Source organism: Myzus persicae, unplaced genomic scaffold, assembly GCF_001856785.1.
Source record: "Myzus persicae strain clone G006 unplaced genomic scaffold, MPER_G0061.0, whole genome shotgun sequence".
In the NCBI taxonomy this organism is placed as follows: domain Eukaryota; kingdom Metazoa; phylum Arthropoda; class Insecta; order Hemiptera; family Aphididae; genus Myzus; species Myzus persicae.
Window position 1 is genome coordinate 228,602 of NW_019101257.1, and position 17,515 is coordinate 246,116.

At 26.8% G+C, this 17,515-nt stretch overlaps 2 protein-coding genes across 7 annotated transcripts; one reads left to right on the top strand and one right to left on the bottom strand.

Annotated features, from left to right (window-relative positions):
- Positions 1–65: 65 nt before the first annotated feature.
- On the bottom strand, positions 66–11,820 carry LOC111028426 (putative sodium-dependent multivitamin transporter). Of its 4 annotated transcripts, none has more exons than XM_022307070.1 (11): positions 11,565–11,820; positions 4,455–4,600; positions 4,169–4,390; positions 3,781–4,005; positions 2,262–2,377; positions 1,893–2,135; positions 1,662–1,836; positions 1,372–1,584; positions 1,162–1,310; positions 461–668; positions 66–377 (listed from the first exon to the last, which is right to left on the bottom strand). In XM_022307070.1, the coding sequence occupies exons 2-11, from the start codon at positions 4,560–4,562 to the stop codon at positions 336–338; spliced, it is 1,701 nt and encodes a 566-aa protein (XP_022162762.1). In that variant the 5' UTR covers positions 4,563–4,600; positions 11,565–11,820; the 3' UTR covers positions 66–335. The 4 variants fall into 4 exon arrangements, with proteins under 4 accessions (XP_022162762.1, XP_022162764.1, XP_022162763.1 ...); XM_022307072.1 differs by lacking the exon at positions 11,565–11,820 and adding an exon at positions 5,516–5,701; XM_022307071.1 differs by lacking the exon at positions 11,565–11,820 and adding an exon at positions 4,954–5,457.
- Positions 11,821–12,821: 1,001 nt separating this feature from the next.
- On the top strand, positions 12,822–15,130 carry LOC111028440 (putative deoxyribonuclease TATDN1). Of its 3 annotated transcripts, none has more exons than XM_022307086.1 (7): positions 12,822–12,956; positions 13,089–13,168; positions 13,583–13,762; positions 13,822–14,011; positions 14,076–14,282; positions 14,576–14,779; positions 14,983–15,128. In XM_022307086.1, the coding sequence occupies exons 2-7, from the start codon at positions 13,108–13,110 to the stop codon at positions 15,083–15,085; spliced, it is 945 nt and encodes a 314-aa protein (XP_022162778.1). In that variant the 5' UTR covers positions 12,822–12,956; positions 13,089–13,107; the 3' UTR covers positions 15,086–15,128. The 3 variants fall into 3 exon arrangements, with proteins under 3 accessions (XP_022162778.1, XP_022162780.1, XP_022162779.1); XM_022307088.1 differs by lacking the exon at positions 12,822–12,956 and adding an exon at positions 13,305–13,513 and having other exon boundaries at positions 14,983–15,130; XM_022307087.1 differs by lacking the exon at positions 12,822–12,956 and adding an exon at positions 13,305–13,422 and having other exon boundaries at positions 14,983–15,130.
- The last annotated feature ends 2,385 nt before the right edge of the window (positions 15,131–17,515 follow it).

Here is a 17,515-nt window from a genome sequence, read left to right on the forward strand (position 1 = left end):
ATCTAGGCTATTGTTGGAATAAAAATAACTTCCGGTGAGCTTCCAGAAGTGTTCGGTTAACTGTACCCATTGCTGTTGCCCGAGGTTATTCTTACATTAGACAGAGTATAAAGGTTCATTGCTAACTTTAGTTGGTCTGTTTTGAACAATTGTCTCCCAGATTGATTGGACCCTTTATTTTATCAACAAGAAAGATCTTTAAATATAACAACTGAATAATAAACATCCAAAAAAGTTTATCATTATTATTAATGATATAAAATACAGGTATCAATGTTATTAATGTAAAAAGATCTTCAACAATGTAAAATTTAAAAAAAAGTAACAATTTCATCTTAACTTAATATTTGATTCAACTCATCTGGACTTGTAATATCCTGTAAAAATTATAACAATATAAAGTTGTAACCGATAGAAAACAAAAAATAGTTAGTTAACAAGATAACTATAAAATACTAACCATTTTGACAAATGTTTTTTTCAACAATAATCCACTCTTTCTTAATCGTTTGGAAACAAATGGTGTAAACAAATCTGGATTATCACAATGTTTTTCTTTGAAAATTGAACTAACTACAAGTGCAACTATGAATGTTACCATAAACCCAAGAACTATACAATACATGTAACTAATGCGATGCCAATAAGAGTAATTATCATTTGGTGACCTTAAAAAAAAATCAAATTTAACTGAAATTAATTTTTTTAATATTGCGCGGAGAAAATCTAACAACTGTTGTATAGAACAGTTATATTTTATACATTTTTATTAGTTAAGTATAAAGTAATATGTTTAAGATAAATAATTATTCTTACATCAAAGAACACTCTTTGTTTCAACATTTTTAAAAATATTAATTTTACATTTTTATAAGCTGTTACAACATGTGAGTAAACTTTTCATTGTCCACTACTCAGATCATTGTTAAATAATTACTCATCCAAAACAGTTTTTAAGTATAAAAATACTCTTAATAATATTCTGTTTAAGAATACAAAATAAATAATGTTTAAAAGAGAAAAAAATAATATACAGTATATATTGTATCCAAAAATTTTGTTTAGCAAAGACTTAAAATGTTAAGGATTTTTGAAACATTGGAACAAGTGTCCTGTGATAAAAGTATCACCAAGTATAGAAACAATATAATTTGTAATTACTCATTATCTAACAATGGAGATTGTTGGATGGTTTCATTCAGCACTGTATAGCATCCATCTATGTACGTGGGCAAATTTTTGGCTATAGGTCTGTCAAATCCAATCGAAAATGAAAACACCAAACCAATCACAAGGCCAGACAATGAACCCTAAAATAATAAAATAGTGTTTACTTGAAGTTAGCAATATAAAATAGTAGATGTAAAGTACTTTTTGGTTAACATTAGGTAATAGTATTCCCAGAGTAAATACGGCTAATACTGGTCCACCAATCACTCCAAATATGACCAACGAAGTTTGTAGTATTGAGCCCAAGTATTGACTCAAAAAAGCTAATAGCAAACAAATTGCACCATATGCAAGGACTAATATTTTCATATAAAAAACTCGTTTTTTGTCAGAAATATCTTGTTTCATAAAAGGCTAAATATATTATAAAACAGTAAATCATTATTTTAATATGCCAACAATTGATGAAAATGGTACTTCAAAATGTATACCTTAAGATAATCTTCCATCGTAACGGCAGCTAAAGAGTTAAGCACCGGTGAAACAGAACTTAATGCAGCTGAGAATATACCAGCCACAAATAATCCAGTCAATCCTGGAATTGATCCCATGGTATCCGATACATACAAAGGCATCAACTGATCTACACTTGATATACGCTTTGCCCTTTGAACATGTTTATGTTACAATATTGCCTAAACTTATTTAACAATATTGAATACTTGATTGGATCACAGGCAAAGTACTTTGAAAACATTGCCAACCCAGAAAAACTTGTTGAAATAGATAGCAATGACAAAAGGGGTAAGCTACACCATAAAGATTTCACAGCTGTATTGTAGTCTTTCATTGTTAAATACCTTTGTACTTGTGTTTGATTAATTGCATACAATGAAACATAGGTAAACATACCACCAATCACCACACTAAACCAACTATGTCTTTCTGTGGGATCTATATTGAAACTAAAATAATTTTTACAATGTTAGAAAAATATACCTTACAGTTGTTTAATAAATACATAATTTTTAGTAATGTTCCGTGTATACTTTAATGTTCTATTTTCTATCTAAATTTTAAATTAAAAGTACTTATTAAATTCAATTCGTCCATATTCATCAGCAATCCTCCAAATTTCTGATATTCCACCAGTTTCATACATAGCAACTCCAATTACAGCAAATATTGAAGCAAACATAAGTAATGACTAAAATTTTAATTGAAAAAATAAAGTTTGACATTAAAATAAACTTTGCAACCAAGCCGAGTTCTCTCTAAGACACTAACTCATGTTATTATACAGTGTCCCGTGAGGATATACCCATTAGCCGTAGAGGGGGACTCGCCGCCCGTACAAAAACCGGTTTTTTGCTGTTTTACCTATTAACTAAAAAATTGATTAAAAATCAGGAGATTAATAAAATTAAAATGTTGGAACGTCAATATTTTCAGAAAATGTACTTTACAAAATGGCTATATTCAATTTTTTTTTTAAATAATCAATAAAAAAAAATATTTTTTAACTTTTTTATCGAAAAACAAAAAAATTAAAACATGAATTATTTGTAGTGTTTATCTCTGTGAGTCTTAATAAAAAACCAGAATTATGATATCTACATTATTTCAGGAAGGATATATCACAATGAGTAAATCCTCACGGGACACCCTGTATATCTGTGAATAAATCTAAATTTACAAACATATCAAACATACATGACACGACTTACAGCACTAGTGTGAACTCGGCTTTAATTGAATATTAAACCCAATATGACTTTATAGTAACTATATATGTTATGAATTGTGGAAAAAATTCCCAGTTTAAAAATGATTAAATTGTTATACTTTTTTAATGATAACTAAATTGAATATAGAAGGTAAGATAAATGGTATAAATGTATAATGGTATTATTAATGTACATATAAGAATTTGTAGTGACTTCCCGATTTAGGTACAAGGTATACAATATGAGATGATAAACTTATTATTATTTGGAATAATGAAATCATAGCCATATAAGTATAGTATAAATTAAAATGAAGCTCTACAAAATTTGCTATATAGATATTATATTATTGTATTTTATTTATGACTTAAGCACATATACCCATTTATAAAAATATATTTTTTTTTTAATGTTATTAAATGCAAAATAGTAAATGTATAATATAAGAAAATAAAGTTAAAAAAGTATTTAAAAATTAAATACAGACAATTAGTGAAATTATTTTAAATATTATGTTATTTTTATATTTCATAATATTGAATTATTGGGTACAAATTCAAAAAATGTCTGTTATTGTTTTGACACTGCTACATTCTAAGCATACTAATTATAGTAATTTAATACATTTTTATACTGAGGTTTTTTCCAATTACCGCATGTTGTAAGTATTAAATTCATTTTGAATCAAACCAGATTACTTCAATCGAGATAAATTAATAAATATGAATGAATCAAAAACTTAAATTAATAAAATTATTACAACAATAAATATAGCCATAATATTATAAGAAAAATAAGATAAAAAATAAGATAAGCAAAATATTAGATAATACAGTTAACAAAATATAGTCGACCATGATTACAATGATTGAATAATAATTACTTGAAATACGTCAGTAATAATGACTGCTTTAATTCCTCCAATTGTTGAATAGAATATACATACTAAACCCACTAGTGTAATAGAAGAGGTTATTGATAATCCAGTTATAGCTCCTAAAGCTAATGATGGTGCATATAAAACTATTGCCATATAAAATATCATCTGCATGCTAAATGCTATAGATGTAACAGTCCTTGTACAACGACCAAATCTTTTTTCTAAGTACTGTAAATATAAAATACATGTTATAAGTACCTACTCAAATAAATATTATTAGTTCTACAAGTACTGTACTACTAAATACCTAATAAGTATATGAACAATAAATTTTAAGTAAATAAAATAAAAAATGATCTACTTTACTTTCAATAACAATATTAAATCTTACTTCATAAACCGATAAATTTCCAAGTTTGAAGAATACAGGTAAAAATACATATGCAATTATTGGAGTTCCCAAGACATAAGATAAATTAATGGCAACAAATTGTGTACCATGATAATAGTTTTCTGCACTCACGCCAAATAATGTTATGGCAGACATAAAACTGGCCATCAACGAAAATGCTACTGGTACAATACCTTGGTTTTTATTACCCAGCATGTATTCCTTGAAAAATTGAATTTTAAAAATAATGAAAATTTTAAATGCCACTGAGCAAATAAAAAATTACCTGTGTTGTTTTCTGTCTACCACCAGTAAATCTGTAGTAAATGCCTATTGAAGCAGACATTGCCAACATTACTGCAAACACAATATAATCGACGAGCCCAAACGCCATCGTAATCGCAGGTACAATTCAATTGTTAAAATGGATACCTGAAATCACCGAAGTAATAGTTCATAAAATAAATGGTTACTATTGATAAACATTTATTTATTAATTTAGTACCTGACAATTAATAATGTCAATTTAGTTTAATAGGTCATTGCCAAATTCCATTATGGCATTATCCATTAAGAAATAAATTATTATAAGTAGAATACAAAATATAGGTAACACTTAATATTTAACTAACAATAAATATTATATTATAATATACAATATTATGTAGAAATATTAAATACACACCAAGTACTGTTCCAGCATCAAAACAATATTATATATAGATTTATCTTAAAAAAATTATTCTCAATATGTATGTCTGTCAAATCCATATTATAGTGCTTACTTTTTATAATTGAGTGAGCTGTCACATTACTGATATTATTCCTTACTATATAGATTAACGATATTTAATTCAAAATTCGTATAATAAAATAATAATATTCAAATCTGCAGAAGATCAAAGATTTATTTTTTTATAGTCTTAACTGGTAACACTTAAACAATAGTATGATTACAACGTTTTATTGAATTCAACGGAACTCTGATTTTGTGGTCATTGCCATCAGTGTCTGTCACATCACATATTTCACGTCATAAGCCAAATTACGGATCATGAGATTATAATATAATGTCGATTGCGATATTTGTAGCAATTTTAATATTCTAAATAGGTACTCGATGACAAAGCGAATTAATTAGGTACTATTAAATAATTAAATGATTTTAAATAACAATCGAAAAGATTACAAGCCGAATGAGTCATCTAATGTCTTCTTATATTATATTATATAATAGTTGTAACCTGTACAGTTACAATATTATACTAATTAAATAATTTATTATAGTAAACTTAAGTTCCCGTCCCCGTCGAATTGCGATAAACTTTTATCAATGATCGTGTTTACCACTTGGCGACGCATGTTCCGTTGCCGTTGACAATATTGCAAGACGACACTCTGTTGTTGTACTGATTGTACGATCGATCACTCGATTGACAACAATATTTATGATGATAAATCGTGATAGTGAAAATAATGTGGAAAGCACATCGAACCGTCAGTGGGCTTGTGGCCATACTTAGGTATAGAAATACTTAGAAGAAATGCTGGAAAAATGAAAAATAAGAAAGAACGATTTTATTTATTCCAACGGACATACCTTAGATCAGTGGCGCCATTTGAGTTTTTTTTTGTTTTTAATAGGGGTTTGGTGGGTGCCAACATTTGAACGGGCCAATTTTATTTTCATAGTCGCACCACTTTTTCATCGTCGTAGTAATAATAGGTGTAACCGTATGGTCTTCATTTTTTTATTTTTTATTAAAATAATTTGAAAGTTGGTTGTCAGAAATAGCTTTTGTCTTTGTGTATAGGTTAATGTAGATTGTAGATACTAATTGATAACTATATTTATACACATCAATATATTATTATAGTAGGTATGTATACATAAATAATAAACATAAAGTTTACCTCCATACCTGCAATCTACTTAAGTATTATAATAATAGTATTAAAATAATTAACAGTAAAAATGGGGACTTTTATCTAAATAACGGAAGTTTGTACCGCCACAAGGCATTCCTCAAGTAGTACAAAAAAATTCAAGAATTCGAAAATATTGTCTTTGAATGTATTTAAAAATTCCAAAAATCAGAATTCTAATGAATTTATTATTAAAGAAAAAAATAGGGGTAAGCATGCTTGGTGAATTACTCTGTATACATGTACCTAAAAAGTACCTATAATATAGTAATATATACTATAAAATATAGACCATAGTATATTGTGTATTTGTAATCTGTATATGTTTTAGTTAAATCTATACATATTTATATACTTCGTTTATTTTGCCCGTAGGCAATTCTGTAGGAACCTTTTGATTTATTTTTGGGAAACATTTTTGTAGAATCTTCATACACCATCCACAGCAATATATGTGTTGAATGGTTCCCGGTGGGTCACGGGGACCCGGGGTTATATGCGGAGTCAATACACAGCAGATTAGATTTATTCAAAGAGCTGAATAACATTACAATATTTTATTGTTAATTACAAGTGTTGAAGACCTTAAGTGTTCATACTGATCATTGATCAATAATAATTAGGCATCGAACATTTAAAAGCCAATAAATAAGCCATCCCGCCAAATATTAGTCAATCTTTTTTTTTCAATCAATAGAATATTTGATATTTTGATAGGACTAATTGCCTTAAAGTACCTACACCTATATTGTCAGCATTTGCCAAATATTGCTGGTTTGATGCATTAATGCAGTAAACAACAGCGGGATTTCGGGGTTACATAAAAAATTAAGTAGGTACACGTTTTCAATTCCTCAAAATCCTATTTTCATGGAAAAAGTTTTTAAAATATTTCATCGGAACTAATTAACTATTTGATCTTGGAACCTGAATGGTTATATTTCATTCGAATTGTAAATATAACTTTTCGAAGAAATAATATACGTATTTTGTTGGAGCACGCTCTTATATTCTGTGCTCTAATGTTCTATAAAAACAAATTATACTATTTAGTTGATTAAAATAATGTGTCTAATACTATATATTTATAAATGTATTATATCTGAAAATAATTTAGCAGGAAATTGATCATATAAATATTATATAATATTATTGGTTGGATGGTCATTCAATTTAATCGTTTATTCGTAAAATCGTAAGACGTAAATCGTAAATCGTAATTCGTAATAATATATTATCGGGTCTCAACGATCAGAGACAACAATAATAACAATCACGAAGACATGATATTTATTATATCTACAGTAATATATACGATACACCTAATTAGTTTCTGTGTAAGCTATTTTTTTTTTTTAAGTGGGGATGACTTTTTTAATTTTAAAACAATTTCTCAGCAGCATTCACTGTTTATTATACTACACTGCTCAGACTGCAGTCTCGTTAAATTGAAATAAATATAAATTATAATGCAATCGTGCTATATATACACTATAAGTAGGTATTTATGTTCATGACATTTCGTATGAGCTATACACATAGACGTCTGCTGCCTACAAGTCTAGCTGAATATTTGATCCCTAAAAATACGACTCAAATAAAATACAAATATAGATTTGCTCATGCCAGCTACAGTGGACAATAGGTATACATAGTATAGGTTTTTTTTTATTAAAATATAAAACAATACAATCTTTACCAATGTACACCTTAAATAATGTGGTATACACTGACATAATAACTAATAAATTAATACGATGATGAATAATATTGTAAGGTACCTGACTTTGCAGCGCGTGAGTTTTATTGCACAGTTACCTTTGGAAAATTGTATAGGGTTATCTATTTACCTATAAATCAATTAACTTTATAAGTAGGTAATTTTTTTTGTGCTTTTAAAAGTTTTACTTTATCATATTATTGATGTATTTATGTACTAATACACTTTCAAAAAAATTTTTTTAATGAATTTCCAACTAAAAAGAATTTTGCAAATTTTCATGATTTTTGGGAGTATTATCAAAATATGAACTTTTGACGCTCATGAAAAATGATTGCGGATTTGCACTCTACTTCTACTTTTTTTATTTTCACTGACATCAACTCACGAGCTACCTTTTATTTCTATTTTATTGTGTTACATTTTTTAGTTTTTTGACCTAGCAAATATTTTTTTATCGACACTAATTAAAAAAACTAATTATAATCGAAAATTCCATATACCTAAAAATAGCACAACATGAGTCGTATTATTATTATTATAATATTATTATTATGTGTAGAAAATGATTATATAAGCATTATAAACATTTGGTGAAAATGTCATGTGAAAATAGTTATTCTTTTTAAAGTTACATAAAAAATTAAAATCGATTTGGTATAACATTAATGTAATAAAAAAATAATAAAAACATTTGTTTTGAAATAAAACTTTAAAAATTCGAACCTAATAAAAATATTTTTTCATATATATGTGAAGTATATGTGTAGTGGGGCCCATTATCTTCTTGAAGAATAAATAAAAATAAAATAAAAAATAAAAAATATACCTATAATAGGTCCAACATTTTAATTCAATTAAAGTATATATTATATGTATTTACCTAACCATTTAAATGGATCACGGCATCACTACATCATACATATGTATGCACAATGCACATATATAAACGTACACAAATAATTTTTTATACAAAAATAAAATAATAATAATCCAACTTATCCAAGAAACCTATTTTATGATATTATCATAATACATATAATATATTATATACATTGGCGTAATACTGCCACTACTTATACTAGTAAAATTTTTATTAGAAAACAAAATATTTTAAGAGTCACACCTGCATTTTATGTCTATCACTTTAAAAGTGCCTAGCATAGCAAATGTATGATCAACTTAACTTTTAGTTTCGTAAGTTCTAATATTATAAAACTTTAGGTTAAGAGGTTTTTTGATACTTATATTTTGAAGAGGGTTATGACCATTTTAAATCGTAATATTGAATAAACAGTTATAACTTGTTTTTAAATTAAAATAGGTATCGAAAAACCCTCTATAACAGAACACAGACTATGCGTTATTATGTTACAGTTAGTTAATTAGGCTTTAATAATACGAATATTAATTGATCAAACTGAAAAATAAGAACATTATATATTTATATAAGGTGTTTATACTTTCGAGTTTTTTTTACGATATTTTATAGATTTTAGTTTTTTTGGTAAACCTTCTTAAATGTTTAGTATCGTATCATACAAATTCTCATATCCAACTGGCTTTAAAATATTGTAATATCCTAAAAAAATAAAGTAAAAACACCTATAACGTTCTTACTTTATTCAAAATCAAATCAATTTTCCCTTAAGCTTAAATTAAATTAGGTGATTATTATAAGATTTAATTCAAATAATAATTTATAAGGTAATGGCACACAACACTGGTTTTGCTGAACTCAAATATTTTGCTACATTCAACATTGTAAATTTGTAAGACAGAGACATCACATGAGACCACGAGGGTGTGGCGTTATTCAATTATAGTCTTATAAATAACAACATTCTACAAGTACCATACGTTTATAATATGAATACAGTGTGTGAACTTATGAAGTGAGACCCAGTAGGTACATGACAATAATAATATATCAAATGTATACAGCGTTGATAACTTTGGCACTCCGGTTTCATATAATCTGTATTGGAGAACAATGGTAGAATATCTGCCATAAATTACAAAGTGATATTTTATTTAAAATTCTCATTTGAATAAGTATTTGATAAGAGTTACCCACTAAACGTGCATAAACATGTCACTCACCGCAATCATATTAAATAGAGCACAATGGTATACCTACATTATACATATTTTATACCTATTTTATAAATAGGCACATCGTACATGTCACCACAGGGCCACCACATATAATTTTATCGGCATTCGGCATGCTTGAAATGTGAGGCGTTCTGGTTTGGAGATTGCAATAATTGTTGTTTTGTGCGTTTTAAACACGATAAACTACTTTCTATCCTACAATATTCGTCAAAGAAGGTGAAATAAATAGGGCGACGTCAATATTGGGATAAACTGTGGTAAACATTTCATACGGTACATAGGTATAAGCACCTGCAGGCTGCAGTATTTTAAATATTTTACTTTAAAGATACGCGGCTTATTTAAAAATGCAAAGGTAATGACTCTGTGTAAAAATCCAACTATAGGTACCTATCTATCTAATATTTTAATTGTCTCAATAATTTGTATTTTATTCCATTATTTTAAGACAGTAGTACATATAGTAACTATATAGTGCATTAGTGCATACATAATAGATCCCCATCTGGCAGCTATTACACTGAATAATTTATTATAATATGAAATATACTACACTTCACTCTTTATCGACGCCAGCCAGCAATTATTTTGGAGATATATACATATAACGTATAATTTAATTAATTTGTTAAGCTATTTTTTAGATATTATTTAAAAGTTACACAATCCTTGTTGTATGTGAACTATTGACTTTCAACATGCAGTAAAAATAAATCTATTAATCATGCACAAAAAAAAAACTAAAAATTATACATATGTGTAGCTGTCACACTTATTTTATATTATTATTAATATACTATATGTATAGAGCATCCCGTTGTTATACAGGTACTCTTACTTGTAAATATTTTAAATTTTGATGAGCTAACAATTAACATTTTACGTCTCAATTACGAGTCACCGATCATCTAAATATTCTAAACTTTAAATATTTGTACAACTAATTAGTAACTATACTTGTTCGAAATAAGATTTATAGATATCAAAGTAGGTATTTCACTTTTCATTTTTCAAGCATATTATTTTTTAGTTTTCTTTAGGTTATTAAATTAAAAATGCATTTTTCATTCGATAAATAAACTACTAAAGAATGATTATCATAAAAAATTTTGATCCAAAACAATTGCTTCACAATGACTTTAATATATATTAAAAAAAATATTTTTAAAAACTTCAATACTTTTTGAAGTAATGAGTGTTTTTGTTTAACTGTTTATATATTTATTAGGGGGTAAAGGCAATAGGAGCCCTATTAAACTCCCAAACCCCCTGACTAAGTCACTGGCAATAAGTTATTACATACTAAGCTTTACTGTGCACTTATATATTTTTTATGTGATATAAGATTGAACGTGCAGCAACTATAAATATATAAAAGTAGGTATAATAGTGAAAAATTTTTATAATTTACGATATAGGGACATTGATCTTGCTGTAGTGCATATGTGTATTAAAAACAAATAAAATGTGTTTTCAATTAATTGGATTTGCTTGACTATATTAAATCAATTTAACTGTGTACAAAATCGTCGACGCTGCTGGTAGCAGAGGTAGGTAGGTAAAATTATTAGGTGTACAAATGTACAATAATAGTTACTATTTTAATAAATTTATAGATTCAACAACTTTCACCTGTGTAACTGTGTATAATATGTAGTCCTCTGGATGAATGATGATATAATCCACTATATCTATAGTGAAGACTTGTGGAAGGAGTAAATAAAGAAGCAAGCACTGCACGTGTATAGAAAATAATACGATACAATAAAATATTATTGTTTTTAATTCAAAACAAAAGACGCCGACACGTAGCTGGGTTACACTAAATCTACAATTTGACAATAATTGTTCATGTGTAACTGGTCGTCTAACTGTATCGTTATATTCAACACGTCTTCTTAACCCACTGTAGTGGTGTCAGAATTCGTCCCCTACTCCATAACCTGCAGTAATAATCGACGCACAATATTTTGTATTGATATATTATATTGTAATATGATTGACTTAGTGTATTAAAATGGTGCCATATAATTTATATACAGATGCCGCTCGTTAAATTGTTAATAATAAATTATAATATTATGCAATAGTAGGTATTAGGTGAATATTATATATACAGGGTGATTCACCGAGCATGCTCACCCCCATTTTTCCTTTATTCAAATTCTGATTTTCGGAATTTTTAAATATAGTTACTCAAAAACAGTTTTTTCAAATTCATGAAGTTTTTGTACTACGTAAAGAGTTTCTTGAGGTGATACAGGAAATTCTGTTTTTCAATTAAGAACCTTCTAATTTTTACTGTAAATTATGATGTGGATAATTTTTTTGAAAATTTTGATGTACCTATAGGTTTGGTATAATTCAAAATTTGAATGAGCAGTTTTTTAGTTCTCAAAATGTTTATGTATTATAAGGACTAAGGAGTACCTAGGTAAGGATAATATAGTCTTTAAAAATGGTTTTACAAAAATATAAAATATACATAATATTGGAACTAGTATTTGTTATACTTGGGCCATTTTTACAAATGCTTGATGTAATGATGTTGATAAATTAATATAAATGACTACAATTTTTAAATCACCATAGCCATGTACATGATTTAAGATATAAATCGTGCCAATTAGCATTTTAACGACTCTTGTTCGACAATTATAATTTTATACATAGGTACTTGTTTAGTAAACACATTTAGACTTGAAATCGAAATAGAAACTATAGGTGTACAAATTATTATGATTTTCAGTTGCAAGTTTAAATTTTTGCATTTTTTTAATATTTAATATATGTGGTGTTGCAACTTGCAAGTGCTACAGTTGCTCCACCCAATTTACGCTACTGCCTACTATACACAGTATTATAATTTATATTCCACGGTACTATCACACAATGTATTATCAAACTATTTTCATAATATAATCATAGCTCTTCTGCCCTGTTCCCTGTGGTAGGTACTATTTAAATATTTAATTGTCATCTTGGTCCATATTAAGACATAAATCAAAGTAAATAATTGAAAGGGTAAGAACTAAGAATAATAATATATTTAATAATAACTATTGTCTAGTACTCTATAGGTTTTTTTGTTCAGTTTGACATAACGTAGATTAAATTTTAATAAATTGTATGTTTCTATAATTTTTTTCCATATAGTTGGAAATAACGTAAGTGAATGAATTTAAAGTCATACTTACTCCGAAGGTTTACAAATATGTCTTCTATTCCATTCATCGGTAAGTTATTATTTATTAAGTACCAGTATAATATATAAGGGTTGAACTATAAAGGTATACACTTACCTATGGCCAGACCTAACTTAGTTTGGCTATTGGTTCATGGTTGACCCGGTTGAACTTTGATTTTTGCCAGCCTGCCCAAAAATTTGGTGGCTGCTTTATCTATGGCTTTCTCAATTGATGAACTGTGACAAGAGATCGCATTAGGAATCTGGAAATCAAAATGCAGGCCATAAAAATGGCAGATGTCGGTAAAAATGTAATATGCTGGATAAATTTGTCCACAGGTTGCATGTTGCCTGTGGGCCGCTATTTGGTGACCCCTGGGCCCTGGTGCCCATAGTATGTTATAAATAAAAAATATATTTGGGTAGATTATTTACTTAATGGTTACTTATGATTTAATTTTAGATATTGGGGCAAATTTGACAGATCCTATGTTTAAAGGAATATACAATGGTAATAAAAAGCATAAAGAAGATTTAGAAGAGGTTTTGGAACGTGCTTGGAAAAATGATCTTAAAAAGATTATTATAACTAGTGGCAGCTTAAATGATTCCATTGAAGCTTTAAAGATAGCATCATTGAGTGGTATATTATTTGCTTATAATATACTTTAATACATTTTTTAATCTTGACAAGTATTATAGATAATCTTTACTGCACTGTTGGTTGTCATCCAACACGTTGTGATGAGTTTACTAAAGCCAAGAATCCCGAAGAATATTTAAATAGTTTAACAGACTTGATAAAAAATAATCGGTCTAAAGTAGTAGCAATAGGAGAATGTGGACTTGATAATCAACGGTTACATTTTTGCTCCAAAGAGATCCAAGAAAAGTTTGTAGCATCATATTATTACTATTAAGTATCATATATTATAAGTTAGGTATATTTATTTTAGATATTTTGAAATGCAGTTAAAATTAAGTGAAGATTTTAACTTACCATTATTTCTACACTGCCGCGATGCTGCTCCTACATTTTTAGATATACTGAAAAGAAATCCCAATCTTATAAAATCAGGAGGCGTTGTACATTCTTTTGATGGAAGTTTAGAAGAAGCCAAAGACATGATTAACTTGGGGTTTTATATTGGAATTAATGGATGGTAAGAAAAACGCTAAAACAAATATTTTTTTTAAGCATCATAACATATTTTGTTAATTTTTTCTATACACTGTATTTACTTATACAAATGTGTTTAAAATGTTTAAAATTCCCAGACTTTTTAATCAAATTTTATTGAATATAGAAATTAGGAAAAGGATAGCATTTCATAAGAATATAGTAGATAGGTTTATGTAAAAAAAAACTTCTGAAAATATTTTTATAAATCTCATGATTATGAATAATATTAATTTTATTAATACTTAAAATAATGATACATTTAATATGTTAAAGCTCATTGCGGACAGAAGATAATTTAAAAACAATATCAGAATTGCCTATAGATCGTTTGATGCTGGAAACAGATTGCCCATGGTGTGAAGTAAAACAAACACATCCATCTTATTCTTACGTACAAACTAAATTTAATTCGGTGAAAAAAGAAAAATTTATTGATGGTTCTATGATCAAAGGAAGAAATGAACCATCTACCATTAGGTAAGATCATAAAATTAAAAATTGATTTTAATATTCGTCAATTATTAAAATACACATTTCTATATTTTACAACTATATATTTCTTGTATTCTATGCTACTTACTTGTAAGATGTTATCTACTGAGTATTCTTATGATTTTATTTATTTTTAAAAATTCATAATGAATAGTTCTTGTTTAATTGAATTTTTTGAGTTTTTTCAGGCAAGTTTTGGAAGTATTAGCTTCATTGAAAAAAGAAGACCCTACATGTTTAGGAAATCAAATATATCAAAACACTATGGATCTATTTTTTAAAGATAAATAGTTTTTATTCATCTTATTATTATTTAAATAATGAATATGTTTCTGAGAAAATATAAATTTGTTTAATAACTATTTTGCTCATTAGTTATTTCTATAAATATAAATCAGATGGTTGTCCCCATAAAAATAACTTAACATGAATAAGCCTGCCACCATATTGTATATATTTTATCACCAGACTTCTTGGTAGACCATCCATTGTAATATGAAATTTTGTATACATCATTAAAAAACTTTCAAAAAAAAGTAAATAATAATAATTTATCCTTTCTCCAAAAATAGATCACACACTAATGTAAAAGTAAGATATAATAGAAATACAGAGAAATATTGACTATGGATATTGAAATTTTAGATTATAGATTAGGTAAAGACTGCTGATGTAAGATCGACTGATGGTAAGGGCGCCCAGGGTAATTTATAATGAAGGGGGAGGGGGATAAAATGAAACTACTAACTAGTAAAGTAGTAACTAGATTGCCAACTAAATTATGGGTGCCCTTGACTAGTGGCAGGGTGATAAACAAGTACCCATGAATCATTTTTCACATACAATGATATTTTATCATTGAATTCAAATTTAACACATCCATTACAGTAAGCTACTTGACGCCTTAATGTACAGAAGAGTGGTTGAATTAATTTTGCAGCACACTACATAGCTATACATGGAAAAATTTTTTAATAATAGATAATTGTGTTTTACATTCTATAGTATTCTAGCCTGGTTTAAGTACTTGGTACTATAATATAGATACAAAATACAAAATTTAAATAAACTATATCATTGATTAATTATGCATGTATTATTGTATATTTTAATATAATAAATATTTTCATCAATGCTAGAATGTAAGAATGTTTAACATTGTTTAATAATTATAATCCCAAAATATAGCCCGTTTAATATGTTAAAAAACCAAGAAATAAAAATCATGTGTATGTAGAATATTGTATTAAATACTTAATGTACATGCATATTTTTTATTACACCCTACTTGGCCTACATAGCCACACTGTTACGTCGTAATGACTGAATCAAGGTACATGCCCTAACCGATTTGTTTATTAAAGGGTTTGAGAAATTCACACTATATACAAAATACAGATACATACTACATAGGTAAATTAATGTATTTTTTTTATTGATAAAGAACTAAGTACATTTATTTTTTTAAATTTTGTCAACGAATAGAAGATATTAGTTCTACTTCTATATCCATATCCATCATTGTATTGTATAGTATGTGTATCTTAATAAAATATTCATTGGTTATACAATATAATACTATATGCTTAACAATTACACCTTATTTTAATACATCATAACAAAAGGATATTAAAAATGAACATTAATAACTATAAGACTTTTTATATTTATACATTTTATAATGTAATGTAATAAAAAATAAACAATTAAAATTTTTATTAAATTATTTTTACCCTTATACTATACACAATGTAATATTATAACTGTGGTGTTAAAGATTTCTTTAGAAACTTTGATTAATTCATAGAGTAAAAATATTTTAAATAGTAAAATGAATAATAATAAAAAAAAAAAATTATAGGTAGGTATTAACTACAAATTATAATACTGATAATTGTGTAAGTAAGTACACAAAATTACCTACTAATTTTAGTGTTATAGAAAGGTAACTAAGTAAGTGAAGGGTTTTTGGGCTTATAATCTTGTATAATAAATTAAATGACACCTAAAATAAAGTTAAACATTTTAAATGGATAGGTAGGTAATAGGTATACAACCTTAATATTTGTTTAAACTATTGTTATAATTAATTTTCAATGAATCAAACTTCATAATAATTAACAATCAATAAATAAATTGATTCTTAACAGGTGAATTAGTGATTAGGTACCTATTGGCTATTACCGAGAGTAATTATTATTTTTATAAACTAAACGATTTAAAAAAATACTATCTACATAAAATGTTGTTGTTTTTATTTATATAATATATAATATAATTTACTGTATAATTAATAAACGACAAAATAAACTAAACTCTATCATTAATTATACACCTAACAAATACCACAAACATAACACTTACGAAAAATAATATTTAATAATTAAAAATATTATTGATATAATTATTGCAGTTCAGATATTTAGAGGGTGCACAGTGCCTGCATGTGTTTCTATCTTACATAGCAAATTTGTGGTTAGCACAATCCACTTTGCGTTATTAATTTTATTATTATCAAATGTAAAGGTAAGATTATTATTTCTGTCCACTCTTTTCTTATTGATTTTTTTAGTTATTTTAATTTTATAGAAAGTTATGAGCATTTTAAAATTAAATTTGAGTTTATGTAGGTACCTACATACTTATAACTTAATTTAAAATTAAAATATTAAAATATAAAAAATAACTGACTTGAGAAAACAGATAATATTCTTAGCATTA

Excerpts from the sequence above, each read along its gene's own strand:
- LOC111028440 (XM_022307086.1), top strand. The coding sequence starts at position 13,108 with ATGAATTTAAAGTCATACTTACTCCGAAGGTTTACAAATATGTCTTCT. Across the intron at positions 14,012-14,075 it reads TCCAAAGAGATCCAAGAAAA|ATATTTTGAAATGCAGTTAA; the intron begins GTTTGTAGCATC and ends TATTTATTTTAG. Across the intron at positions 14,780-14,982 it reads AATGAACCATCTACCATTAG|GCAAGTTTTGGAAGTATTAG; the intron begins GTAAGATCATAA and ends GAGTTTTTTCAG.
- LOC111028426 (XM_022307070.1), bottom strand. The coding sequence starts at position 4,562 with ATGGCGTTTGGGCTCGTCGATTATATTGTGTTTGCAGTAATGTTGGCA. Across the intron at positions 4,391-4,454 it reads GTAGACAGAAAACAACACAG|GAATACATGCTGGGTAATAA; the intron begins GTAATTTTTTAT and ends CAATTTTTCAAG. Across the intron at positions 378-460 it reads AAAAAACATTTGTCAAAATG|GATATTACAAGTCCAGATGA; the intron begins GTTAGTATTTTA and ends TAATTTTTACAG.